The sequence below is a fragment of the Mugil cephalus genome, chromosome 22 (genome assembly GCF_022458985.1).
Source record: "Mugil cephalus isolate CIBA_MC_2020 chromosome 22, CIBA_Mcephalus_1.1, whole genome shotgun sequence".
NCBI lineage: Eukaryota > Metazoa > Chordata > Actinopteri > Mugiliformes > Mugilidae > Mugil > Mugil cephalus.
In genome coordinates, this window is record NC_061791.1 from 17213378 (window position 1) to 17241234 (window position 27857).

At 42.1% G+C, this 27857-nt stretch overlaps 1 protein-coding gene across 2 annotated transcripts in view; it reads left to right on the forward strand.

Moving 5' to 3' along the window:
* kcnc2 (potassium voltage-gated channel, Shaw-related subfamily, member 2) overlaps nt 1-27292 on the forward strand; it is a 90716-nt gene extending 63424 nt beyond the window's left edge. Inside the window, exons 4-7 of one of the 2 annotated variants that reach the window (XR_007111247.1) lie at nt 15182-16115; nt 18402-18572; nt 23226-24416; nt 25363-27292. Coding sequence is in view for 1 of the 2 variants with exons in the window: in XM_047575177.1 (XP_047431133.1) it covers nt 15182-16115; nt 18402-18572; nt 23226-23371 (1251 nt within the window). In the remaining variant the exon portion in view is untranslated. Of the gene's footprint in view, nt 1-15181; nt 16116-18401; nt 18573-23225 lie in introns of both variants that reach the window. The other variant, XM_047575177.1, reaches the window with a different exon arrangement.
* The last annotated feature ends 565 nt before the right edge of the window (nt 27293-27857 follow it).

Genomic DNA, 27857 nt, shown 5'->3' on the forward strand with positions numbered 1-27857 from the left:
AGCAGTAGTACTCATCACTATGTATTTTAACACTGCTGCTTAATTTTTAACATCTAAACATGAATGTGGTTTCCCGTAACACAGATCAGACTGAGGGAAAAATCTAAATTTGGCTCAAATGCCAATGTTGCTTGATCCTACACTTCCTTTCCTGCATTTCCTAGAAGGCTATTTGTAAAAGGTGCCACGTTGGGAGTTTGACAAGCCAATGCTCTTGGAATCCACTGTGGAATAAATTGGGAACACTGCACTGACAGTTTGCCATTCATTGCACAGAGACAAATAGAGAGACAGGTCAGAGATGAAGAGTTCTGAAGACTAGTCTGTCTATTAGACCGCACTTTTCACATCACGAACCAAAAGAAAGATGTTTCAGTATCACGTTGTCAAGTGTCTTGCTGTAAGAACTTCAGCCGAGGACTCCACTGGTGTACTGTAATGTGATCAACACTGAAACACGTGTAGGGCATGATTTGACATTGTGCAAGACCTTCCAGTACAAGTACAATGTTATTTCTGACTTACCACTATCAATAGGATAGTGGTGCTTCCAAAAGCCTTAGAAATCACTATTATTATCATTATTATTATTATTATCACTATTAAAAAATATACCAGTTTACCAAAAGCAAAGTGCCTTTTGTTTGGTTTGGTTTAGGCAAACAGATTACTTGATTATGTTTAAGGAGAGATTGTAGTTTGGATTAAAATAAATAAAAATTAATTTACAAGGTTACAATTGGGTAAAGAAATAGTCAGTCAAATGTTTTGTTAACTCGTCCTTCTACCCAGACCTCCTCCCAGTTTAGGGACTCTATACATCTTAACAGTAGATACAGTAGATTTTTTTTCTCATTCCAATTGAAGTCATTCAGATTGAAGGTTTCAGGGCAACTGTTTACACGTGAGGTGGTCTATTCCGATCTGATGTTTGCACGTACCACAACTTTTAATCGAAACAGTCGTTTTACAGACGTGTGACATGCGCAGATCGATGACAACATCATGTGATCAAAGATGGAGGTCTCTCGTCTAATCAACATGGTAGTTGCTTGTTGTTGCAGTTTTATTATTAAAGCAGCGGTTTGATTCAGAAACTTTATGGGGTCATATCCACTTTTGGTATTGTGTTAACCTTATAGTACCCGGTATTCAAGGTTTTCCAGTGGTTCTGTATTTGTTCCACACTTATGTCCAACTTCAATGAATTTTTGAAGGACCTTTTTAAACAGTTTGATATTTCTATTTTTTCTGCTGTCTAAGCGTACAATAATGTCTAGTTCTTTAAGAGTTTTTATTAATAACAAGCAGGCCAGTTGAGGAAACATCACTCCAACGTCACTGCGCATTTGTGTCAAGACAGAGCATGCGCAGACAGAACGGAGTCTGACTTCATTCTGATTCACTGTTTACATGACTTTCCATCGGTTTGGGGAAAGGAATATTCTACTCCTGTGGAACTGGGAAATTAAATTTTATTCGGTTTGGGCCTGTTTATTCCAACTGAGGTGTTTATATGGAGCATTTTCATTTGGTTTGGGCTTCTAAACTGATTTTAATTTGTAACTTTGACTCCATGTAAACCACCATTGTCACCTGACATTTGGGTCTTACTTATTATTGAGAACTGTCTGTTGCACTAAACAGTATCATTTTGGGATTCTTGTTGAAGCGCATTGAAAGATTTCTGAACCTAGTTGTGGTCATACAAACCACGGAAATACTTTCAGAAATTGATTGGTTACTTATGTGCAGCAGCACTCATAAAAGGTTAACCAAAACGCTTAGTTCTCTGAATCGTTGCCTTGTCCTCTGTCTGGTCTCTGAGTTTGCCGAACGGAGTGATCTGCTTTGTTTTGACCCTTGGAGTCTCTGTGTAAATGAAGTCGACCGAGGCAGGCAAGGATTCATCTGTCTCCGTGGCCCCGCTCCCCCTACCCTCCTCTCTCCTTCAACACTGGCTTCACGGACTTCAAGTGACAATGAATTATTCAAATTAGAATGCCTGGAAATTTTTTATTTTTTTTGATGAGCTATTTTTAGCCTCAGCATGTGGTTGGGTTGCCAAAAGCTATGGGTTTAGAAGGGTTCCCCCAGTGAGCTGGCTGTCATTTCACAGTGAGCCGTATAATGAGGACGGGGAGGAAGTGTGTGTGAGTGAGGGGGTGGGGATGGGGGCGACGAGGAGAGAACAAGGGGAGCAGCACATCGTCTTGTCATGTGAAACGGCGTCTGTGTTTTTGGTCAGGAGTCGGGGATCTGTTGTTGGCAACGCCCGCCTCCATCAGTTGTTGATTCTCAATTAGCGGCAAAGACTATTTATTAAAACCCATCGTTTTTAGCTCAGTGACTGACAGCAAATCCTGCTCTTGTTTTGTCATCTGTCTGCGCTAAAGACAACAACAACAATCTTTTATCACATTCAGCGGTGAATGTGGCAGGGAGAAAGGGGGACACCCTTTTCACAACCAATCACCCTCCACCTCCCCCACCCTGTTGCCTCCTCCGCCTCCCATTTTTCTTCCCTCTCTTTTCACATTTGTGATTCACCATCTTGATCTGTCAAAAAAAAAAAAAAAGAAGCAGTGCTGTTACCATGGAGGCAGTTGATTAAGGTAAAAAAAAAAAAAAAAAAAGTGTCGCTCTGTGTACAACAAAAACATGCTTTTGTTTAGGGACCTGATTGTAATGTAGGACAATTCATTAGTAACCTCCTATTCCTTCCTGTCTCTGATATTCCCTGGGACTCATCACTGTCCTCCCAGGCACCCGCTTTATTTTTATCCCGCTTTATTTAATCAAAGAAATATCATCCAGCCTTGTCTCTATAGAATAGGCAGAGATAGAAATCAATTACTCGGCGGTTTAATTATGTATGCTCTACGATGGTCTTTAAATGAGCCATTCAGCTAACTACACTGCATAATGTTGATTTAACCACTGTTTAATTTTAGAATGGGGAGTTTGAAGTGACAGATCTTGCAAATACAGACATCATGTCTTGTTTCCCAGTATGCACCATTCCCCTCCTACGAGCTGGCTCACTTACCACACGGCATAAGCTACACAGATATATGGGGCTGTGTATACGGCTAATGGCCTGGGCACTTAAGATGGCAATCATTAAAAAATTCTCGAGCCCCATAGGACCTATTTGGAGCTCCATTAACTGAAACACACCCTCTGAAGACAAGCCTTATACAATCCTACAGAAATTAAGTTTAAAGCCCTTCAAGAATTCTTATTATGTTTTTTCTGACGTACAAGACACCCAGAGTTCTTTTCTCTTTCCAGCCAGTCTGACCTATTCAGAGTGTTTTTCAATGGCTCTAAAGCAGCATAAATAAACTAATGGTCTTGTCAGTCCCTTTTATTCAAAGGTCAAACAAGTGAATGTCTTCATCTGGGTTGCGTATGTTCAAAAAAACAATGTTGCACTTGACTTTATTGTGCTGATTCTTGTCCGAAACTACATGTGAGTAGGCTGGGTAAATGAAAAAAAAACATGTGGAGCCAAGGATAAGGCCAACCAAACAGCAAGCTAAAAAAACAAAACAACAACAACATACAGCGCATGCATAAATACTGTATGTATTAATACCATCCTACTAGCAAAGAATCTACTGATTCCTGTACGCACAGTTGACATTGGCCTTACACGTAATTGTGTTTTATAATACAAAGCTTTCTTGCAAAGTGTTTTGTGACTGGCCATAATTTTGCAGGGCAAATTTGATTTCGGGAAATGAGGAATTAATCAAATGCTTCAGCAGTGAGTGTGGCCACAGGCATTTATTTCTGTTCTGTAAAGAAGGTGCCCTGCTGTTCCCACACACCACCAAAGTAGCACCAGTGAGCTGCTCATAGACTGTGTATAAGAATGGATGGTGTTTGGATGGTCACTATTATATCATATCCTGTTTCTGTAGCATTAAATAACCGGCTAAAATGAAACTTATCCAAAAAGTGACACTTGAACATATGTCAATATTATATTAATTACCTAAAATCATTGAAACCATCCTTGATCTTATTTGACATGTATTTTAGTATTCTAGTTTGGTCCAAATCCCACCCACTAACATGGAGGAGGTGGAGATTATAACCTATACTGCAGCCAGCCACCAGGTGGAGCTCTACTTGCTATGGCTTTACTTTTGAGGAGCCGCTGTCAGGTGCTAAGCAGTGCCACAGCGTGCACTCTTCCAACGACACATCGGGTGAACTAGGTAAGCTCCAGGGAGCGACTGCAGTTACAGCTCGGTTCATGTGTTCTGGAACGGAGTGTGATTGCTGTGTTCACACCAGCCCAGGACCTGAGGGATAAATGCTCCCGGTTTTGGAACAACAACTGAGGTATGAAAGCAGTCTAAATACAGGCATACATGCAACATGCAATTTGCAATCTGTATGATTTATTGTCAAATCAGGGATAGGGGTTAGGGTTAGCGTTAGGCCAGAATAGGTTAAGGTTAGGGTCACGGTAGTTGGGTGCAAGTGCATACTGCTATATGTCGTGTTAAAGGACACGTTCCCTTTAAAGGAAAGGCTTTGAAGTAGCAAGAGAGCACAATTGTGTTATTATTGTAGTAGCATTGTTTCCACTTGTTTGACAATCTGAGAAATTCCACTTTCATCCTCTGTGGTAAAAGAGAGCACTTGTCCATCTTTGCTTTATTTTGCAATTTTTACAACATTTAAAGGAGTTTTTTCTTTTTTCTAATTAATCAGTCAAGGAAAGTTCTGGACATAACACTGACGTATTGTACCCCAATCGGTCATGACAATGAAACCACTGACACAGAGTTTTCTGCTGGGAAACGTTTGGACCTGGCATTCATGTGGATGTTACTTAGACATGTAGCACCCACCTAGACCAGAACAGCAATAACCCCATAGCAATGACACTCCTTGATGGCAGCCTGAAACACACAAACACACACACACCAAAACAGTTTAGGAACATCTCAAAAAACATGAAGAACAGTAAAGGTGTAGAACTGATCAAGTACCTGATCAAGTTCCATCAGAAGAACCATGTCCATTCTCTGATGAGTCACAACTGTTTAGAGACAAAAAGGAGACCTACACTATATTAGGAAGGTGGTCATAATGTTCTGCCTGATCGGTGTGTCGCAGATGAGGCAAGCATGTTAGCAAATAGCATGTACAAGATTGAGCATCAAAATACTTGGTTGCATTTTTTAAAAATATTTAATATTGAGCTTCAGGGACATAAATTCGTATCTTCTTTATGGGCTTGTTTGTCCTCACAATTGCTTTGGTTGCTCTGTAAAGGACACATCTTGTCTTGCTTTGGCTCTGAATATTGGCACTGGATGTGAGTCCTGTGCTGCAGATACACTGAGTATGAACAAACCTTTTATCCGAGGATACTGGGCTGCATTCTGCATGTACATGGATGCTGAAAAATGATGTGTGACATAGCTGTTGAAGAGGGTTGTTGATCCAGCTGTTCTTTGAGCTCTGGACATTGAGCATAATGGCATCATGAAGAGGAAAAATACTTAGCTAAAGTTAGCGTAGCACCTGGAAATTGTTTATTTCCGTCTTCATCTTGCTGCCAAAACCTCTGACCTGGCGCTATCACAGGTTGCCAAAACTCCTAAACAATAAGCCGTGGAATCTGTTTAACTTTTGTTTACAAGCGCTGGTCCACTGGTTACTAGGCAGCGTGAAGAGAGGGAGTGCAGGAGAAAGGGACAGATACAGAGGGAGAGATGCTCCTGTCATTATGTAGGTGATCAGTGTCGCTCCCTGGTGTGTTGTCAGTGCCGTGGGATGTAGGGATGCGAAGGCGAGGAGGGGGAGTCGCTTTGAAGAGACACAACATGACTGAGTGACAGACACAGAGAAACAGACGGAGGGATGTCTCTGCCCGGGGGTCTCTGCTTCCAGCTGGAGCTCAGTGTCTGTGGGAGAGAGGGTGAAAGACCGAGAGAATAGATTTTCTGGCATGTATCCTTAACTCTGCATGTTTATTAAGTGATGTTAAGGATAATGTCGTGGACTATTTATGGTTCATTTAGTGTTGGGTAATGGTGTAGTTTGTTTCTCATTTTATTCCACTTAAACGACCTTAGCAGTTGTTTACATACATTTACAGTGCATATAGACTCCTTCATGGCCAAACAGAGGGACGTTTTAGGCGAACACCGTCACTTTCAACCATGAAAATGTCGTCAAAACAGATGTATCGAAAACACCAACTTGAAGTTTTATACCAGCTACTGCCAGTGGCAGACAACTTTGGTTTGGCTTTGGAGATTAAAAGAAAGGATTGGAGTGAGACAATCAACAACATGCACTCTTCTTATCAGATAAGATTAATATGTAATGCATCATCAGTTTCAGCCTGGATAACATTATGGGTTAGAATCAATCGCGACTGAAATTACATTAAGTTAATGCTTGTTCCACATTAATGTTTCGGGGGTGTCCAAGCAGAAGTTGCATTTGCTACTTTACCGTCCACAGTGGTTCCACTTCTTGCAATATCTTTGTAGAGTCTTCATTTGATAAAGACAGACCTGACTTTGTCCCCTCTGTGTCCTCCTTTGGTCAAATCTTCCATCCCGTGAGTGAGTATAGGGGTTGGTCAATATAGTCCCATCAGTCAGAGTCAACTTTTTAAAATAACACGGTCTCAGAGAGTGAGTGTATATTTTAAAAATATGCGTTTTCCTCATCCATTCTTGCCAAAACAGTCCATTGAAATATGACAACCGCCATTTACAATCTATCGTGTTTGAGATGTTTGGCATCCAGTTAAGTCCGGCCCCTCAATAAATGCCACATTGTTTACAAACCGTGAAGGGGTCTATGAGAAATATACAGAATACAAATTATTTATATAGTTCATCTGCAACCACTCCATTTTGTCTATATCAGTTGAAACTATAGATGTGCAGATGCGTTGGCCAATGCATACATACTGTATATATATATGTGTATGTGTTTTTACCCTGGCAAGATTTAGAAATGAACGCATCCACAGGCAGCCCTATGCTGCTGAAGATGCTGAGGACCCTGGCAGCCTATACAGTTTGTGCAGCAGTTTGACCTATGCATGGGAGTTGGGACGTGGTGTCCATATTTATATACAGTCGGTGGTTAAAACATGGGAGTCTGGAGTCTGGATACACCAGCCTAGGTCCAGATTAATATTGTTTGACATATTAGCAAAGTGAGAACAATGACATCAGAATTCACCTCGAGTCATATTTTCGCCAATTCCTTGAGAAAGATCCATGTCTCTCCCTCTTAGCAGTCAGTTCTCCTCCAGTATACTCAGATGCTGGTTGTTAACTTCTGTCTGCAGACAGTTTATAGTGGGTTTATAGAGACATCTTTACCAGATAAATAATGTTTGCTGCTGCTGCTGATGGAAATAAGCTGATGAACTTGGTAAGCCAAGCAATGAACCAAAACAACTGAAGCTCTAAAAACAAAATTCTTCAAAAGGGGCTGGAGACAACGTGTGTGAACTGGCATAATGTTGACGTACCCTCCAAACAGTACTTCATGTCCACTGTCTCTCCGCACTGAGCAGGGATCCATGTGGACGTGATGTTTAACACGTCTGCGGACTTCATGTGTGTACACAGAGGAAAAGCCCTAAATCCAAATTGAAATTATAAGCGGGCAATCAAGCACAAACAGAAGGCGAAGCTCGCACGAGCTCGAACTCCCAAACCTCAGAGGTTTAATTATGTCAGTGTGTGTGTGTGTGTGTGTGTGTGTGTGTGTGTGTGTGTGTGTGTCTGTGTGTGTGTGTTTGAGATCCTTTAAGACTATGTTAGGCCCTCTGGGGTCTCCCTAGCTCAGTGATGTCACAGAAAGCTTTTCACAGGATCAAAACAGAACAACAGTGGATGGTGGTCTATAGGAGTCCACAGCTTTCACTCGTAGTGTCAAACAGATGGCAGCGGTCCCAAGGAGGTGAGGGCGGCAAGCGCTTTGATTAGCCAAAGCAGCAGGGTGGTTTCTGAAACAGAGCCTGAGTATAGTGATGTTGAGGGTGTGTGTGTGTGTGTGTGTGTGTGTGTGTGTGTGTGTGTGTGTGTGTGTGTGTGTGTGAGTGGTGTGTGCGTGTGCGTGTGCGTGTGCGTGTGTGTGTGTGTGTGGTTCAGTGGGACGATGCCAAGGTTTTGCCCATCCAAGGTGCTGCTGTGCCAACAGATGAAGGGATTTATATAAAAATAAATAAATGTGTGACCCGTGCTGCTCGCTCTGTTTTCAGCTTTCTGTGCGAGTGCCGCAGGATTTGCCGCAGACTATTTCAAATACTACCGGGGTTCATTTTAAAGATTAATTCTGGCAGGGCTTAGTCACAACAAGATGACAACTCACTTTTCCTGCTTGGCAGGTTAATTTTAATGTAATTCCTCTCCTCGACAGTTCAAAACTGCTTAATACACACTGCATAGTTCTTCACTCTGAAGAGTCGCTTCTGACAGGTCTCTCACACACCACTGACATTCATTACATGCTTCAGGCCCAATCCAACAGGGACAGCCAGAGTTTCCATTACGATCGCACTTTTATTCAAAAGTAGAAACGAGGCTGTAGTTCATGTAAAGTTCCCTTCGAGTTTAAGTGTAATTTAATTTCATGAACTGAGATCACCCCATTGGGTCCTGCTGTTCATCGTATGCTCTCCATAGGAAAATAACACTAAGGCTTTCACTGTAAAGCCACTACGTTCACCAACAAGCCTGGAGCAGACACTGCCGCTCACTATAAGGCCACAATCATCCTTGCGAATACGTGAACACAAATGCAGCAATATGAGCCTGCTGAATCTAATGCGTGACCTTTGTCAACCCTTATTCCAGACAAGAGTTGGCCAGTCTTCTTCTACGAGTTGTTCAAAGTCCAGAGTTGAGAGTTTGTGCAACAGGTCAACATGAACAATGTTGCAGCAGTTGTTGAATAATCATGATATATTAGTAGGTACAGACAATAGAAGGAGTTATTTTTAATAAAATCTTAAAGATCCTTGCTTTACAGCTGCCAAACAGTGTTGCAGTTTGTTAAATGTTTGTAATCTGCTTCTTCTTGCTAAACGTGAGTATTATCATTAGATTAATTCATCATCTATGAGGAGTTGTACATGTTACATTGGTACAGGTCCAACTTTTGACAGTTGTTTTTTATGGAAAATATTTAATTTAATCCCTTTATCTTTACCTTCTAGAGGCCTCACGTTAGTCAGACCTATCCATTTGTGTTCCAATGCGCCGCGCGCTGTTTGCAACCTGATGTTGTGTAACTCCAACTCCAGTGTCCTGGCAGCTCCGGGGGCCAAGCAGCAGATATAATTCACAGGGAAATCGTGCGATTGAAGCTGTGTGATCTGGCATTTTGCTCGAGCCTCTTTCTCTGACCGTGGACAGGCTGAGTTCCAGGGAGGGGCAGACATGTCTTGTGAAAAATGATGTGATTATGAGGAAGGCCTCCCGGCTTCCGGGCTGTGACAGCGATCTTGTCCCATCAACGTTTAGGGTGGGGGCGTGATGACGAGACTGCTGACTGAATCTGTTAAGCCCTAATAAATCACTCTATTTGCACAGTGCAGCTAAAATAGATACTCAGGATTATGGATGAGACATTTTAAGAAGTCTGGCATCATTTTGAGCGTTGTGCTTTGCATATCCCAGTTACTTTGAAATATGCCGTAACTGCCATTCGGTCTATGGTCATTCCTCAGTAACAAGAGCAAAGACACCATGAGGGCTTCCGTGGCTCAGTAGTTAGCATGGGTCCTTTGAGCAATTGTTCCATGATACTGATGAACCACCATCACTGTAGTGACAAGTCATAATAAAAACATCATGGGTAGTTGGACTGAAGGTCAGTCTTGATGAAGTAATTTACCTAGGTCACTATGCTTACAAGTCGGCATCATCAGTTATGAGTTCCCTGGTGTAGAAAGCCTCCACCACCACTTTTTTGTGCAGTGGCTCCTAGCGGGCACAAGAAAGCTGAAGAAGACTAGTGGAGGTCTAGTTATTTAGAATTTCAGTGTTTTAGGTGGAGTGGAAAGGAAACCAGGTACACTCTGGAACAGTTTAACTTGAACAACTCATTATTTTGTGATGGCATGTGGTAGCATTGGCCTTTGTTCATACAGTGTTCTTTGTAAGATTGGGGGTATTTTGGGTGACAGGATGTGAACATCAGCAATTACAGGCCCTTGTGTGTGTTAGACCTTTTAGTGTTGTGGGGAAATCACTTCTATGTTGGCTTCAATGAATTTGTAAGTTGTGTGTGTGTGTGACCATTTGGCTGTGGAGAGGTCAGTTGACTGTGTTGGGACTACTTGTTTGTAAGGTAGTAACTTGGTGTAAGTAGTCTATTTGGTTTGCGGCTGTTGGGCTCTACATTGCCTGTCTTGGAAGATCGTATCCGCATAATGACCGAGAGGCTTTGTTCACTTTCATGGCTCCTGGAGGATCCCTTTTGAGGGCAGAGGTGTTACACTCCCCTGCATGTTCTCCACTGGCCTTGCAGTGTTTGTACTTGTGATTACCTAAACCAGAATGAAATAAAGCCTCATTTTTGTAACTCTATCATGTGTCTCTACTTTATGTTGTGGCCCTCGAGGCGGGTCACAAACAATATTTACTTATGTGTTCTTTAATTTGACCAAAGCTACTGTGTTTGACTAAACGGCTGCATTTTAGTCATTGTGAGACAAATACGGAAAATCCTACTATGCTGTTATCGGAATCAAAGCTCTTTTTGCTCTTGATCCATTTTCACATTCAGGTAATCGATATGCATATAGTGTCAGACAGGGGCCTTCTTCATAAAATAAAGGTTTGTACACCTTTTTTTCTTTCCACAAAGTTGCAAACGATGTGGAGAACGGCACAATGAGCAGATACTGAAAGGAGGCACCACCTCAGTTATGGCGACTTGTTTATTTCAGCCTTATTTTAGTTTATAGTACTTTCCCGAATTAGTCTACTGTATAGGAGCATAATGCCAAATCTGTCGAGGATTCTTAATTAACCAACAACCAAACAAATATATAAATGGCTAAATCAACCCAAGCATCCGCCACAATCTTCCGACTGTTTCGTGCAATTGATTGTGCCTTCCCCTGTAGCATCGGCTCATGCTAATCAGTTAAATCAGCCTCTCTAATGATGAATGGTTGTGGTGGAAACCGGCAAAGACGCGGCTATGCACGGTGAAACGTGAAGGTCGCAGGTTTGACCTCTGCGGCGGGAGGCTCGGCAGCTGCTGTGACGACTGGCAAATTCCTACTTCAAATTTAAACTTTAAAGCTGAAATGTAATGAAAACATTAGGGCTTGTCCTCGGGCTAAATTAAATCGACATTGTTCAGAGATGTGCAGTCTGTGCCACATCCGCCCTGTGCTGCCTTCAAAGAGCAATTTATAGAAGTCCAGGACTCATTTAGCATGCAGAGTGTGTGTGCTGGAAATCAGGATGTCGAGAAGCATGTGCGATTTGCAATCACATGGTAGGATAGCGCCTCTGCATTTTTAATGCCTGTCATAAATTACCCCGTGAGACTGTGTGTATAAACAGGAATGTCAGTTTGTGCGCCGGTACGTTAGTGCGCTGTGCATGCATGTGCGTTTCGTGTCTGGATAGCTTAATGTGACATGATTCAGCCGTCGCAGGCTGGTGTGCACCAGGGAGAAGATATATCCTCATGCAAGAAAATGTACAGCACGAGACAGCAGTTGTCATTAGTTGGGGGAGCACAGGAGCAGTCGAAGGCAATAGCTCAGGCAACACTGCTGTCCATTCGGCCAGTGTCATAAGAGAAAGACAGCGATAGAGACGCAGAGAGGGGCAAGGTGAGATCAGAACTTAAGTCAAAGTAAAGGAGGGCCTCTACAACTTCTGGAGGAAAAGTTTTCAAATCCAGTACCTGGAGAAATGGGTCAGGTTTTGGTTTTCGCAACTTTTATGTAAGACATAAGAAATACTCCGATCAGGCATAACATTATGACCACCTGCCTAATGTTGTGTAGGTCTGGGTTGAGGGGAGGGGCCTCTGTGGATCACCCCACAGATACTTAATCGGTTTGGGATCTAGTGAATTTGGAGGCCAGGTCAACACCTTGTGCTGTTCTTCATGAGTTGTTCCTGAAGTGTGTTTGTGTGTGTGTCTGTGTCAGGCTGCATCCTGCTGGGGATGGCTGCTGCCATCAAGGAGTGTAATTGTTATAGGGTGAGGGTATGTGGTCTGGTCTTGGTGGGTGGTACATCAAAAGTTTCCCCACAGAACATATTTTAACGTATTGTCACAAGCTGGACAATGTTATTTAATTTTCCTGTCAGCGGTCATAATGTTTTGCCTGGCTGGTATATATTCAGTTTATATATTAATATATAAATGCGTACATGTAATTTTTAGTGGTCCAACGTGTGCATTGCACATTGGCAGAAATAATACTACACAAAAATGGGGTATTGTAGGGTGCTAAACAATCAACATGTTCTTCAACAGCACATGAGACTAGTTTAGGCTTTAACATTAGTATAAAAATCCATTTAGATTTGATTTATTTCATGGAGCAGCATATAATGCTTGTAAATTTAGCTTTTTATTTGATAAGGTATTTGATGAGTTACAGGTGCTAAAAGCTTTATTTATATGCATACCAGGTACCACTACATATTTAACCACGAGGAATCTTTCATAAGACACTACTACACGGTGTGCACATGACTTTGTCTGTTTTCTTTTACCTGCACCCTTGATCACTCTGTGGTGGAGGAAAAAAAAGAATGATTTCTATATGATGCTTACAGCAACCAGAAAGGACCAGCACGTAATGAAAAGCCATGTCAAAGATGGAAAACGGGAAACTCTTGTTCATTTGCACTTATGATGCTGAAATCTTGCTGAACCTCTATGATCGACTGCAACAAGTTCAGAAGGTCAGGTAAACAAAAAGGCAGTATTATATGCTATTCATATAGAGTACACTGAAGATCCTACATACGCAAGTCTTTATAACAATCCCAGCAAAAGAGGACGATCCCACACTCTAACAGCGCAATGAAGACATGTGCATCATGTACAAAGAAAAGCCCTAAAGTCGGCGCACGCACACAGTTCAGGATGAGGGCGACCCAAATAGTGGCCGTGATATTTTCGGAGCGCGTGAGTCATGCGATCCAAAAACAAGGCAGAGTGTGAAACGACTTCTTTAGAGCTCAGTAGGCAGAACGCACCGATGGATGGACTGTGGGAGGAAGGTGGAGAAGGAGCATAGTAGGCTGCGTGTGTGGAAATCTGCTCCGTCTAGCTCTCGGAGAAAGCGTTGGATGTTTGCAAATCCAGGGTAGTGGAATATCAAGATGTGAGCGCTGTATCTGACAGGTGGCTTGCAAAAGGAGATGACAAAACAAGATTTGTTGGAAGTCGAATAAAAATTGTCTGTGACTCATCATTTTAGCTGTCGTCTATCACTGGCTCTTCAAAGATGAGTCTAAAATGATAAAATTTTGAATAGAATTTGATTATAAACGTGTTCTGGATCTAATACTGTATCATCAGTGTTCCCACTGCTGCTTTTGTGAATTTTGAGTTCACCGTCACATGCTCTTGTTTCCCCTTGTTGATGAGAACATTTTAACAAATAGAGTATTCACTGACATCACCTCATCTCTCCAGTTACCTCGCCTGAATCTGGTGATTAATAGTGTCCCAATAAAACACACTTATCCTGGGGTGTTTTTCATTTTGGCAGTAAATATGAATGTAAGGGTTACCTACGGTGCCCATGAGGACCATTGAGGTGTCGCTATCTGCCTGTCTGACTTTGCCTTTGGACAATGTTGCCCTGGCATAAATCGCTTTCATCTGTAATTGGTTGTTACACACATAATGAAATCCAATAGATGTGTTCTCAGACTCTAATAAGAATCAAACAAGTAACAGTTATAGTTCCTACTATGAGAACTTTGTGCATCCCATGGTCTCCATTAGCAGCTTTGTTCCAGTTGTCTTGGATCAAGGACCCATCCCGTTTGTTAGACCAGCCTTAGCTGAAAGAAAAGGCTGCATGCTTCAGTTAACGCCAATGGAAAATACATCTTTAGCTTGTAGGACTTGGTGTCCATTAATATTTAGATTCAAAGCTTTATGTCATGATTGTTAATGGTGAGTAATGCTTTATAAATCCGACATTGTTCATCCCTACAAGACCATCATTGTGATTGTCTGTTCTTTGTAACTGTAAGGAAAACTTTAAACAAAATGTGCGGCCCGGATGCTTCACTGAAATTTATTGAATGACATGCTTCTAACACTTATAAATGAAGACACAATTACAGGTGGCCCAAGGTCTACCTTGTGGTACATGATAGGATGACAGGGGTTCATCCCATCCAGGCATTTGAGTGATTTAAGCTTAAGAATGATCACCACTGAGTCAGTGTTGAATGTTCACATCTGTAAAAATAAATTACAAAATGTTCTCTGTTGTACAAAATAAAAAGCAATCTGAGCCTCCGAATGCCAACAACCATACACTATTTAAGAGATTAAAGTTTACTTCTACCTTTTATGTTAATTTTTTTTTAAATGTTATAGATGATTCTTTTTTCATTCATGCAGTTCTTCATGTTTAAGTATCCTTGCTACTATTAAGGTTTTACACACAATGCAGCTACATGAGAGTGTGATATAACGCAATATGCTAAAGACCAATATTTATACAAATGTCCAATATGGAATTCAGGAAATAAGAAAAACACAAAATTTTACTTATTATTTTTTTCCCCTCTGTATTCCCCACTGATATTAGAATCGTGGTTCACGGTTCCCTTCTTTGCCTCACTGCCAACTGCCTACCATATTAGCAACAGTAAATTAATTGTGACTGCATCTGTGCTTCCATGTTACCTCTCTAGGAACACGGGGAAATGTGTGTTTATGTGTTGCTCTTGCTAATAGACTGCTTCTCTCTCTGGAGTCCATTCAAATTAATGCAAGTTAATTAAACCTGTCTGGGTTCAATCTCTTACCCAACAGCAAATTAATTGATTGGTTCTGGTGTTGTGTTTATCGTCAACCAAAGTATTGGACCTTATGGATCACATGACGTTAAAATGTAAATGGTGGATTGGCGGTAATGTATGTTTTCTCTTTTCTCTTTTCCTAGTTTATTGCCTTTGCATCTCTGTTCTTCATCCTGGTCTCCATCACCACCTTCTGCTTGGAGACTCATGAGGCTTTCAACAAAATCATCAACAAGACTGAGACGAACCGGAACAGCAGCTTGCCCGACTCTGGTCCACAGTACGAGATTGAAACTGACCCTGCCCTCACGTATGTGGAGGGCGTTTGCGTCTTCTGGTTCACCATAGAGTTCCTGGTGCGAGTGACCTTCTGCCCGGTCAAGCTGGAGTTTGTTAAGAGTGTTCTCAACATCATCGACTTCGTGGCTATCCTGCCTTTCTACTTGGAAGTAGGGCTGAGTGGCCTTTCTTCAAAGGCTGCCAAGGACGTGTTGGGTTTCCTCAGGGTGGTGCGTTTTGTACGTATTCTGCGTATCTTCAAGCTGACACGTCATTTTGTGGGGCTTAGGGTGCTGGGCCACACGTTACGGGCCAGCACGAATGAATTTCTGCTGCTCATTATCTTCCTGGCATTGGGAGTTTTAATCTTTGCCACTATGATATACTATGCCGAACGAATCGGCGCCAAACCGAATGACCCCACGGCTAGTGTCCACACCAAGTTCAAGAACATCCCCATTGGCTTTTGGTGGGCTGTGGTAACAATGACTACACTGGGCTATGGGGATATGTATCCAGAGACCTGGTCAGGCATGGTGGTGGGCGCGTTATGTGCTTTAGCTGGTGTGCTGACGATAGCCATGCCAGTGCCTGTTATTGTCAATAACTTTGGGATGTACTACTCTCTGGCAATGGCAAAGCAGAAGCTTCCCAAGAAGAGGAAGAAACACATACCCCAGACAATACAGGGAGGATCCCCTACATACTGCAAAGCTGATCTCAACACCACCTGCAACAGCACTCAAGGTGACCTGTGCCACGTCAAAGGGAGCAGGGTACTAGAACGCAACCGTTCAGGTAAGACCATATGGTCAGACCAAGGCCATGTGAAGGAGAAAATTATGGGGAGCTTCATCTTAGCAGTTCTGTACAGATAACACCAAACGATGTTATTTATGTGGTGGCAGTCAGGAGAATCCATAGGGGACCTTATCTGCCCATTTGACAGATCAACCCCTGGGACTAGAAATGGTTTCCCCTTTTGACCCATAATCACCATAGCAGCGCCTCACAGAAGACTGAGCTTTTTTGCCTTGCAGCCTTCATCTGTGGTTGCCACAGTGATAATGCAAAATGTAAGAGACCAGAGCATGGCTGTGTGAAAAAGTCTGAGTCTTTCTTCCAGTGGGGATTGTTCATTTGTTGCTCCTACTCGTAGGTGGCTGTTTTCCCCTCTAGGCCCATGTCAGTAATTTACTCTGACACATCTGATATTGATGTAAATTAGTGCCGACCCCAGTATACTGACTTTTCTAGTGCACACATTCCTGAGGGTAGGTGCACACTCTGGGCTCCGTGCAGTCTATTTGTTTATTAGGTCTCAGAGCCGGACATTTAATAAGCATAGAATAATTCATGCCTCGACCAAATGCATAAATACAATGAGTCTGTTTTAGTCACCTATGTGATTTCCTTAGAGGTCATTTAAAATAGAAAGTGTGCAGTTACTTTTCTCAGTGTCCTTTACACATTACAGTGTGGTACAGAGACATATTCATTCCACAGTGATGTCTATCTGTTTTTCTGTCTGTTAGCATGTCATATGCCAGCTGAAAGAAAATTTCACAGAAGGTATCCTCCATATTCACTTCTAATGAAAAACTAGTCCACATGTTAAGACAGCTTGTTTTTTTCCCCAGACTTTAGATTAGTAAATACCAAAAAAGTGTATCTTTATGGCACAACTTGGCAAAGGCACCAAACCAGGAGGCAGTAACTCTTTTTACCATGAAACCTTTCACTGGCTCATAAGAAAACAATGAATCTTTGTCATCCGCGGGAGGTCTACTCACCATCTGACCTTCGACCTCACTGCTGCACAGTGGTGCTTGTGACATTTGGTGCCAGCATTTCATGTGGGAAGGTGTGTTTGATGTTTGTCGTGACTGCAATTCTCCCGTCACATCAAACGCCTCCATTCCCCGTCCACAATCCCCTTTCCGAGCCCATATTCCACTCCAAGTGTACCGAGTCAGTTTCTATTCATTGTTCCTCAGAGACGGTGTCATTACAAACAGTGACATTTCACTCTGAGATGGTCAGCTTCACAAGTCATGTTCACAGGTGCACAATACAGTACAATACAATACAATACATGAAGATCATCAGGAGAAACACTATTAGACAATTGCTGTTTTATTCGTTTAAATCGCATATATTTAACATCCCTTCCTGCTCATAGTAGAATACCATGCACTTTTAATTTTCTTTTAAAATTAGGGGGAAGTAGGGAAAATGAAAAAGTTTTTGAGTAGTATTTTTTTTCCCAGAAACACTGCAACCACAAAACGCTGACCTGAACTAGAGATGTGACGTTCACGGATAAACAATGATGATGGAACTGAGTCACATTTGTGAGCTGTTCTTGTTTTCTTTATTTCACACTGAGGCACACACAGGAAGAAGAATAGGTACAAGGTGAGGAACGCAACAGAGTAGCCTACAAGCGTAGCGCTTATTTGACATGCTGGCATGTCTAAGTTTGAATGATTCAGAGCCAGATTTTATCTTATCATTATCATTTCTCCCAGTGATTATTTCCCAGATAAGTTACCCCAAAGATGGCATCTTAAAACTAAATAAACATCAAAATGAGCCAGTCATTTCAACAGCACTCTGAAATGAATGGATCCACAGGATCTGACTCCCTTCAAAGAACTGTAAATCATGCCTCTAACTTGAATTCAAAGAATGAATGAATAAAAATGTGTTCTCAATTTTAAAATGGAAATGTTACTCTTAAGTTAGGTCTCTTTTACCAGAGAGCTGTTGCAGACTTTTAAAATTACCCAAGGTTAAAAGCCAGACTACAAGAAAGTAGTTTCAGTTGCCTGGCAACCAGTAGCTATGAGAAAGGCTCATTGCTATCATATTTTCTAATTATGTAGTTTCTTAGTTGAGAATCGGAAATTACTGATACCACCACAGAAACTTCAGCGGAATAATATGTTTATTGAGCTGGTTTAAGACCAGGGTTTAAGGGTTCAGTATCAGAATATTCTAAATTGACTGGCATGAACCAGTGAAAAGGCTGGTGGGAACATTTGTGTTTCCTTTTTTTCTTCTTCTTCTTCTTCTTTACAGTTCTGTCAGCAGACTGCAGCGGGGGCAGTGACTTCACCATGTCTCCTGAGGAGAGGGTCCCCATGCGGAGGTCCAGCACCCGAGAACAGGACCGCCGGAGCGGGGGCACGTGTTTCTTGCTCGCTGCCAGTGACTACAGCTGCCCAGCAGACGGAGGAATACGAAAAACAGGTAACTGCATGTGAAAATTTCATCTGCTTTTCAGTGTTATTCCATATAACTAAGGATGTAGAGTAGAAAATGATTAAGTCAGTCATTTCATTAGAGCAAGGCATGCGTAATCCTTGTTTTAGAGAATCGTTCTGATATCCATATTATCGTAACTAATACAGATCAATGTTTAAGTCATCGCTGTGGTGTCACCATTCATTTATTTAAATTTTAGAAGTTAGAGAAGGCATTTATAAAAAAGGGACCTCAGTCAAAATCCTCATCCGCTGATCCGTGTGCTTAGTGACTGGGACACCAACATCCCTGGCGGGGGGAAGGCTGTTTGTTCAGCCCTAGTCAGCTCAGGTAACGTAACCTGGTGGATCCGCTGTTGCCTGTTCTCAGAAGTGACACGCCGTCCCCGGCAATTCGGAGGGGCAAATGTCTCCATGCAGCTGACTCAGAACTGTTGCTTCTTGGCAATTTATTCATGTGTTCTTGTTGCCAGGAAACACTTGAATAAATGTTTGACCCGGTGTCTCCCTTTTTTGGCTGTTGCCAGGTCCATTGCCCATTTACAGCGCCCAGATAAACACCAGCGTATTATCTGCCTCTAAGGTGCTGATACACCGGTAGTTACTTCTGATATTTCACTATCAGATGACATATAAAGGACTGAGGTCGCCGATTTATTTTGATCATATCAACTCATAAACATTTTGACTTCTTCATTTGTAACACAGTAACAAGTGCTGCTACTTAAATTGCTGCACCAAACCTGATACCAGTTCTATCAGTTGATGATGATGTTTAACTCCATTTGATAGTGAAAGGTCAGGCTCATAGGAAACTTAGTTTTCCTCTGAACAAAAATCAGTCCTATTATTTTGACCATTTGCTAAACCCCACCCCCTTCTTTGGTTACGGTTGCTATGGTGGTGAAGGTGCTTAAGTTGCGCAAACAGTTGCAGTTTGCTGTGATAATGCTGGAATTTACCACACATAATATTACAAACACATAAAAAGAAAATGGAAATACTGTAAAGGAGCTGGATTGTCCTTGTGTCCCTAAGATAGGATTTAGCCCCAGTATTTTTCTATGAGATGATTCTTATGCATGGTTTTTAATATTTATTAGCATCATGGACCAGTGTTCTACCACATTCACGTCAGAGTAAAAGAAACAATTGGAAAGACTTGCACATTTTTAGAGTTGCATGCTTGATAAAAAAAAATTTCCAGCCACAACATTAACCACTGAAGAAGTAAATGACATTGACATCTTGTGGCAATACAATGTTCTATGGGAAAACGTTTGGACATGTACCACCCACCTAGACCAGACCAGACCAGACACCCCCCATCCCAAACTGATTAAATATCTGAGGGATGATCCACAGTGGCCCCTCCCCTCAATCCATATAACCCAATTAATAAGATTCTGTAGACATGTCCATCCTCTGATGAGTCACAACTGTTGGGAGACACAAGAGAGACCTACACAATGTTAGGAAGGTGGTCATGTATACATAAAGCATGCCTTCTTGTGGTTGGTATGCTATGACTGAAAAGTTGTTGCATGGGGGAAAGGTTTAGCAAACAGTCGACTTCATATCTTGCTGTTACTGTGAATTTAAAGTTTCAGATTAATGAAGAAGTCACTTTCCCAAATTTTATGAGCTGACCACAGCTTCCAATGAGTAGTGTCATTAAATATTTTTACCATGGTTTGATGTCAGGTCCTAAGGATTTGCTCCCTGAGCTGTCAGTTGCTACCTTTAGTTTTGAAGCAGCACGTCAGTAGAAAGGTCACACCTGGAAAAGATTTCCAGAAAGCCTTGTTGCTGCTGTCCATGAGTTTTCAAAGACAGAAAAGGTCATGCATGACAATGTATTTGTTGATTTGGGTTAGGTTTAGGGTTAGGGTACAAAGGCATCGCTGCAAAATACTTTAATTTACAGGCTCCTTACACCATGTAAGGCCTTTGACATGTTTGTTAGATTCGTTTCTTTATTTTATCTCCAGCATCTCGAGACATTAATGACGTGTTAATCTGCAGCGTAACGTGAAGGCCTTAAGCGTTGGCTAATTGCCTTCTGTCAGAAGTTAACCGCCTTTCCAGGATCACATTGAAACACGCTGCTCTTAGTGTGATTGCTCTTTAGCCTCCTAGTGCTACTGTTCGCACTCTATAGCAGGCAAATCAATGCTGTTGTGCGAAATTAAATTCCCTCTGCCATTTCGTAAGAATTTCGGTGGTGACTTATCTAGAAGTGCACGGAGGACAAAGAGAATTATTTGATTAAAATAATTTACAACTATCATATTATCTAATCATTTAGTAGCTCAGCTAAGAACTGAAAACTGATGATGCTACCACGGAAGCATTGGAGCTGTGGTGTGTTTTCTGTGCTGTTATAAGCTCAGGGTGAAAGGGTTCAGTGTCAGAGTATTAGAAATTGTATATATCAGAGAAACCAGGCATGATTTAAATAAGCTGTTTTTTGAATTGGCTTAAACACCGCATGTGGTCGAGATCTTGTACAGGGGCACGTCACGGTGGCGTCACTCTCAGCAGGCCACCTGGATAGTTTTGTTTTTACACTGATAGGCAGCAGAGCAGCTGTGCCTCCATATCTTCTGCTTCAGCTGGAAGTGGAGGTTGCAGTTGGCGACACGCTGGAGCTAATGCATAAAACATCGAATCCTTTCTAGTCTTGGCTACCTGTTGGCACAGACCCAGGCTTCCCTTTGTTGGGCCGTCTCGGCTGGTTCAGAAAGAGCCCCGGTTTAATTTACACCCTTCCGCTTGGCGGAACAAATGGTGGCGTATGCAGTACGGTAATGAGGCAACATTTCCATTAGCTGTTCCTCATCAGTGTTCATGCAGACCGATTGGCATATTTCATTAATAGTCTGGCTGCTTTGGCTTGCTTGTTTATTTTGAGCTGAATGCAAATTTGCTAGTGTTCATCACATACAGCATTTTTAGAAGTTAGAGCTGCGGTAAAGTGTGGATCTGTGCAGATGACTGAATGAAGGTGCTTTTAATCATCCTCATCATCATTAGTATGAGCACAATGCATTTATACACACATGAACAATCTGTAATATTTGATGCTCGGTGTGCATGCTGAATGTTTTAAAGTGAATGACTTTTACATATTTGAAGCCTGTACCTCAGTGTGAGGGAGCAGTCTAAAATCTATTGTTGCACATTAGCAAGATTTATACTCCTAATGGGTCCCTGTGAGAGAAAATACTAATGATGGTGCCATAAAATGAATGATTGCTTTTGTATTACTCTATTTTTCAGCCCTTACAGCTTAAGAATAACAGCTTCTCTTATTTAACTAATAGGTTTCGACGCTTACTTTGACAGATGGTTATTTAATCATGTGGCCTTTTCTCAGAGGCGGAGCTGCTGTGGAGGTTACAACGATCTGATTGGTTGATTGAGTGGACAGAAAGCTCTTTCATTCCATTCGATCACTCACAACCACGGCTTACATTACGTTAACACAGTAGTTAACTGGCCAGCCAAGCTAACTTGTTTCCTAAATACTGTTCTTTCAGAGCCACAAACAGCTGTTTGCTTTGTGCTCGCCATGACTGGGAGACATGACAGATATTTTGGAACAAGCTGTAAAGTCATTCTCACTCTCTGAAGGGGTTAAATAATAAACTAACCTGACATTAGTTATAGGTATAATAATAAAGGTAAATAAAGGCTCCTTTATACATCAACACAATTGCATCAGTAATTAACCAGAAGTGTACTTCTAACCTTCTCTTCTATTTTTTTTTAAAGCCACATTCTTTTTCAAATTTTCTGTTATCAAAAAAACCCTGAAAATGCTAACATGTTGGAGAAATGTGAATACATTTGATAAAGTTAACAATAACTCCATTCTATCGAGCTATCCTTGGAACTAGAAGACCTGAATAGAATAGGCTGCAGTATTAAGTTTCACCCTTAAAATCTATGAATACACAAACTTCCATCCCTGTTAATTGAAATATGGGCATAGTTTTCCTAGTTATACTCCCCTGCTAGCATTGTAATCATGTGTATGCTGGCTACTTTCATCGGGTTACAGCCAACACTGATACTGGATTTTCTCTCATTTAAATTTTCCGGAGAAGGCAAGCTTTCAGACATTTGAATGATTTGTTGACATTTTTTTTTTTTTGCCAAGCAGCTTGACTCAGTCTGACAACTAGAAGATTGATAGACAGTTTTCACAGTTTTCTGAAATCACTCATTCCTAGTCATTAACTGGATGATCTGATTTATCTTCAGATTCCAGTTTTCAGCTATTGAGGGCATTCATTTCAAGTCAGAGCTGTGGTTCCTCTGCTCTGCCCACTCAACCAATGAGGTTCCTCCAAAGCAGCTCCAGTTGTAAACATTTTCCTGAGTTTAATTTGCCTTAGTGTCACTGTCAGAAAATGTGCTGTGCATGCACTCACCATACAGTATGTTACTGTTGCTCTGTCTCACTCCTGTCTCCTGTCTTGTCTCGGTTCACTCGGCTGGCTCGGACTCGGATCGTTGCCTGCCTGCCTGCCTGCGTGCCTGCCTGCCTGTGTGTGTTCATGTCCTGTTCCTGCACAACCACCTCCACCACCACCACCACCACCACCACCTTTTGTCGCCCCCTCATCTGAAGGCTATGAGAAATCCCGGAGCTTAAACAACATAGCGGGCATGACTGGCATGGCTGGTAACGCCCTGAGGTTGTCTCCCGTCACCTCGCCCTACGGATCACCCTGCCCGCTGCGGCGCTCCCGCTCCCCTATCCCCTCCATCCTGTGAGGCGTCCGGCCCCCGAGCCAATTTGGCCCAAACCTCTCCTCATCCTCGCCCCCTACGGCATCATATCTGAACTCTGTTCTAGATATCGTGACTAGTGGATAAGTGCTTCACATAGTAGCTAAGACTAATGTTAATAGCTTGGGCAGCCTGAGCAAGTTCTCATTTCCCCCCATTTCCCTTGAAAGTACATGTGCTTAGCTAACTAGTCAGTTCTCCCGTGTCACTTGGAGGTCCCTTTAGTTCGATATCGTTGTACTTTGAGACTTGCAATAAAAGAACTCTGACTGGTGGCTTCAGAAGTAGCAGCCATAACATTTAATACCGAACATATTAATAATCAGGGATATTAGACATTGCTATATTTAGATACCTTGAAAAAGATGTGCTTCCAAAAAAAAAAAAAAAAGGAAAACGAAAGAGAGATGTCACTTCATTTTAACTTCATACAACTGTGGACTTTGTCTGCTTTATTTTTGGGTTGGAGATGAGAGGGATGGGTGCGGGGACAGGGGTTCGTTTGTTTCAGCTCACACAAGCACACGTGCAGTCTGTCGCTCTTCACCCGCGTCTGGGCCCGCTCATGTTTGTGCATGGATCATCCTGTAACATCCGTCTGCAAGCAAGGAACGCGATAAGCGAAGGAGAGGCAAGGACGAGGATTTATTTAATGCGGGGGTTTGAAGTTAACGTTGCCGTGCTTGGGTTTAGGCGGGGTGCACACATCTTGGACCTGCATTCTGTCTCATTTTGCCATTGGCTTCACCAACAATTCACAAAGGAAACTAAAAACGTATGATGCCAGCCGGGTGTTCGTTTCTCTCTGCATGTGGGTTTTTCTTCCTCATCTGCTGAATTTCCGATTAACCAACTTTAATGTTCTCATTTTTATTTTTTTTTTCCTTCGACGGCGTGCCACCAAAGCTGTTGTGTTTCTGGTTGTTCACACACAGATAACTGCAAAGAGGTTGTCTTTACTGGTTTCACACAAGCAGAGAGCAGCGTTCTATCTTAATGGCTTGGGGGAAGGCACCGCCACGGCGGAAAGGTAACTGTCTGAAGGGGTGTGAGGGTCAGATTGGAGAGTGGAACCCTCTCACTTTCTCGGGCACGAATCATAATTTGTGTTTTTTTTTTAATGTGTGTGAGTATTGACACGGTGGGGTAATTCAATAATCTGTCAGGAGAGGTACCCTCATGTGCAAACGTGCATCCATGATGCCACAAATACAGCTGTTTTTGTAGCATTTCATCTTGTTAACTATGCCAAGACACACATGTGAGATCGTAATTAAGGTGAAATTACACATTTTGAATCATGCGTCTGCAGGCACGGTTGAAAATTTGCATTATTTACACCCCAAATATTATTTTTAGTCAAAAATTCTTATGAAAATCCATCCTAACAGCCGTCATTAAGAGGTCTGAAATGCCTAAACAGTGCAGACTAGATGTGAATACTCTACAGCAGGACAGATGCGTTCACATCAAACCTCAGATTAAAATGAAGCAACCTGTTGGTTCTGCTAAAAGGCGCCGTCATTTCTAATTGACGAGACTTTTCTTTTTTTTTTTTTTTTACCGTGACAGGCGAGCGTAATTGCCTCTGCGCGCCAACAGGTGTTGGGCAGCGGACACAGTCAGTCATGCAGCAGCGTGCCTCACCCATCCCTACATTATGTCTATACCAGCAGCGGAACGTTGCTTAGCAACTGGCTCACAGCATCTTACACGTAGCTCGGCAAAAAGTCAAACAATTAAACAACAAATAAAGAGCAAACAATTCTCTTTGTCTGCACACCAAGTTATTGAATCACCCCTCACTCAAACTACTGCAGTATACAACAGAGCTTTTATAATTCTGGCTTATAGAGACCATAGATTTGTACTGTTCTCATTGTGCTTTTTTTCAAATAGCCATTGTGTGCATAGCAAGGACTTCTGAAAAGATGATGCATTTCTGATATTTAGAGATGTGTTTATATTTTATTTAGACAATTCATTTCCTGTTTGAATGACGATGGGATAGGACTGTCATCAGTTTGAGGACCTATTGCTGTCGGAAGACCCTATTTGGAGCCACAAGGCCTCTCCTACAGGACAATATGGACGAGGTTGCACTCAAAGGCCAGTGACTGACTGACAGCCACCCGGCTCACGGCTCAGCGAGCGGGAAAGGACCTCGACGAACAAACGGAAATTCTGGGAGGACTTGATTTTTCTCTTTTTGTTTTCCCGTCCTGTGGAGTAAGGGGTGGGGGCGGGGCGGGGTGGGTTAGGGTGGGGACAAAAGCAAACCGGACACATCCTCAAAAACTATCTGTAAAGACACTGCTCCTGTAAATACGACGAGACGGCACATCTGGGCCGAGCGGCTCCGTCCACACATCTGTCTTTCGACGGCGCGTCGGGTAACGAGGGTGGCTGGTTGCTTAGCTGCGCCGCGACACTCGATCACTTTTCTTGCTGTGGTATCCCTCCTCGCAATAAGTGTTAAGATGTATCAGTTGAGGCACTTTGTGTTCTAAAAATGGAGTGTATTCATATATGAAAATCAACATAAAGTATATACAGTATAGAGAGACAAATGTGCTAAGTTGAATAAATGTGACATTATGGTCATCTCTGCTTTTATTTCCCTTGGTAATTTCAGTAGGTTAATTGCTCTGCTGTGTGTGTGTGTGCGTGTGTGTGTGTGTGTGTGTGTGTGTGTGTGTAAACGTGTGTGTGTGTGTGTGCGTGTGTGTGTGTATCCTAAAACTCCAGGGTAAGATCTGCAGGTTAAAAGGCCAGGTCAGCGAAGGCCAGTGAGTGGACTCGATAACTTCCAGTTAGTCTGAGCACAAACGCGAATGAGACAGTCCCCCCCTCCCCCCGTGACGCAGCCGCCGTTGTAGAAGTCCCCTCCCTCCGTGCATCATACGCGCAACTACCCCGCGTCAGTGCTGTCAGTGATGTTTGTCTCTTCACAAACCAAATTATTCTTACCGGACTAATCCTCATAACTCCTGGTGGCTAAAAAACTAAAAAAAAAAAAAACTGCTTAACTTGATTCTTCCAAACTTTTCCCCTACGTGGGAGTGGAGCAAACGTGTAGCACCAAGTTATAATGTGGGACTTCTAGAATGGCTACGTCTGCACAGTAGCAATCCCATGTACCCAAACAATCAGATCGGATTTGCAATAAGCACCCGAAAAACAAAAAGCGCCGATCCACACTGTGATTTCAGCAGCCCGTTCAAACAAGAAGGAAAACTGAGCGAGACAAAAAAAAATAAATAAATAAAAAAAGGCAAAAAAAGAGAAAAAACTCTCAAAAGCTGAGAGGCCGGGGACCGGGAGGCGGCACGAGTAGTTGCGCGCCACGCCCGGGTCGCGGCCTGCGCAGTCGTAGGCTAGCTGTTCAAGTGTCACCCTGTACCCACAATCCTCCTCGTGTAGTACAAACGCTGCTTTACTCTTTGAATTAACAAAGGGGTACCGTTCTTTGTGTATTTCTAGGATGACGTTGTAACTTGAAGAAAAAAAAAAGGAAAAGAAAAAACAGGTGTTTATTTTTTTGAATCCAGAACATGTATTTTTGTGTCTTACTGTTGAGTACATTGCTCTTACCTGTGAAAGTCATGGTAGTCTGATGCTGTGCTTCTCCATCGTGTCCTCGAAACTGTCCGGCTTTTGACCCGAGTTCATGTTTTGTATGTTTTACTGTGAGGAAAAAAAAAAGTTCTAGTTTGAAGTCTGTATTCGTGGAGCCTTTTGTTGGCATTCTAAAGTGCATGCTTTAAAAAAAAAGAGAAAACCATTATGTCAAATTGTAAAAGAAAAAAAAATTAAGATGACATACTGTATATCACGTTCAAATCAATGTGTATAGAGTAAAGGTAAATGATATGTGAGAGATTCACATAAACTATTTATCTTTTATCTCATGGCCTCTTTTGATTTATTTCGCCTGTGTTCTACCTCGTGGTTATTTTGGGTTTACTGAAAAAAATAAGCAACTCAGACTCAAAATGCTGCTTATTTAAACTGGTGTTGAAGATCGGAAAGTAACCACTTTTAAACAAATACAAACCGAAACGTAAAAAATACTAAAATGTTAATAATCTTGGAAGAAGTGGCACGGTAATCCTAAAATGGGACGGTGCGGTCATGATTGACACTTTTTTCCCAATTTCCCAAGAAGTTTAATGAAGTTTTGTGAATAATAGGGAAGTTAAAGACAAATATTTTGAGTTTAAAGTCATCTAAAGCCCGGCAAATGTCCCAAACCACCTGTTTTGAGTTGTGTCTCCTGGTTCGATCCTACAGCGCTGCAGCTCTAGTTAATAATGAACGTATTGTTGGTACTGTTTAGTCCTGCACTGCATCCCCAGACAAACAATACTTCTCCTGCTGTGATTCAGACGACTTTCTGTGCTTCTTTCAAAAATCTTAAGGGAAAACAAGACGCGCAGAGCCGTGGCATGTTGATCCGGTAAAAGAAAAG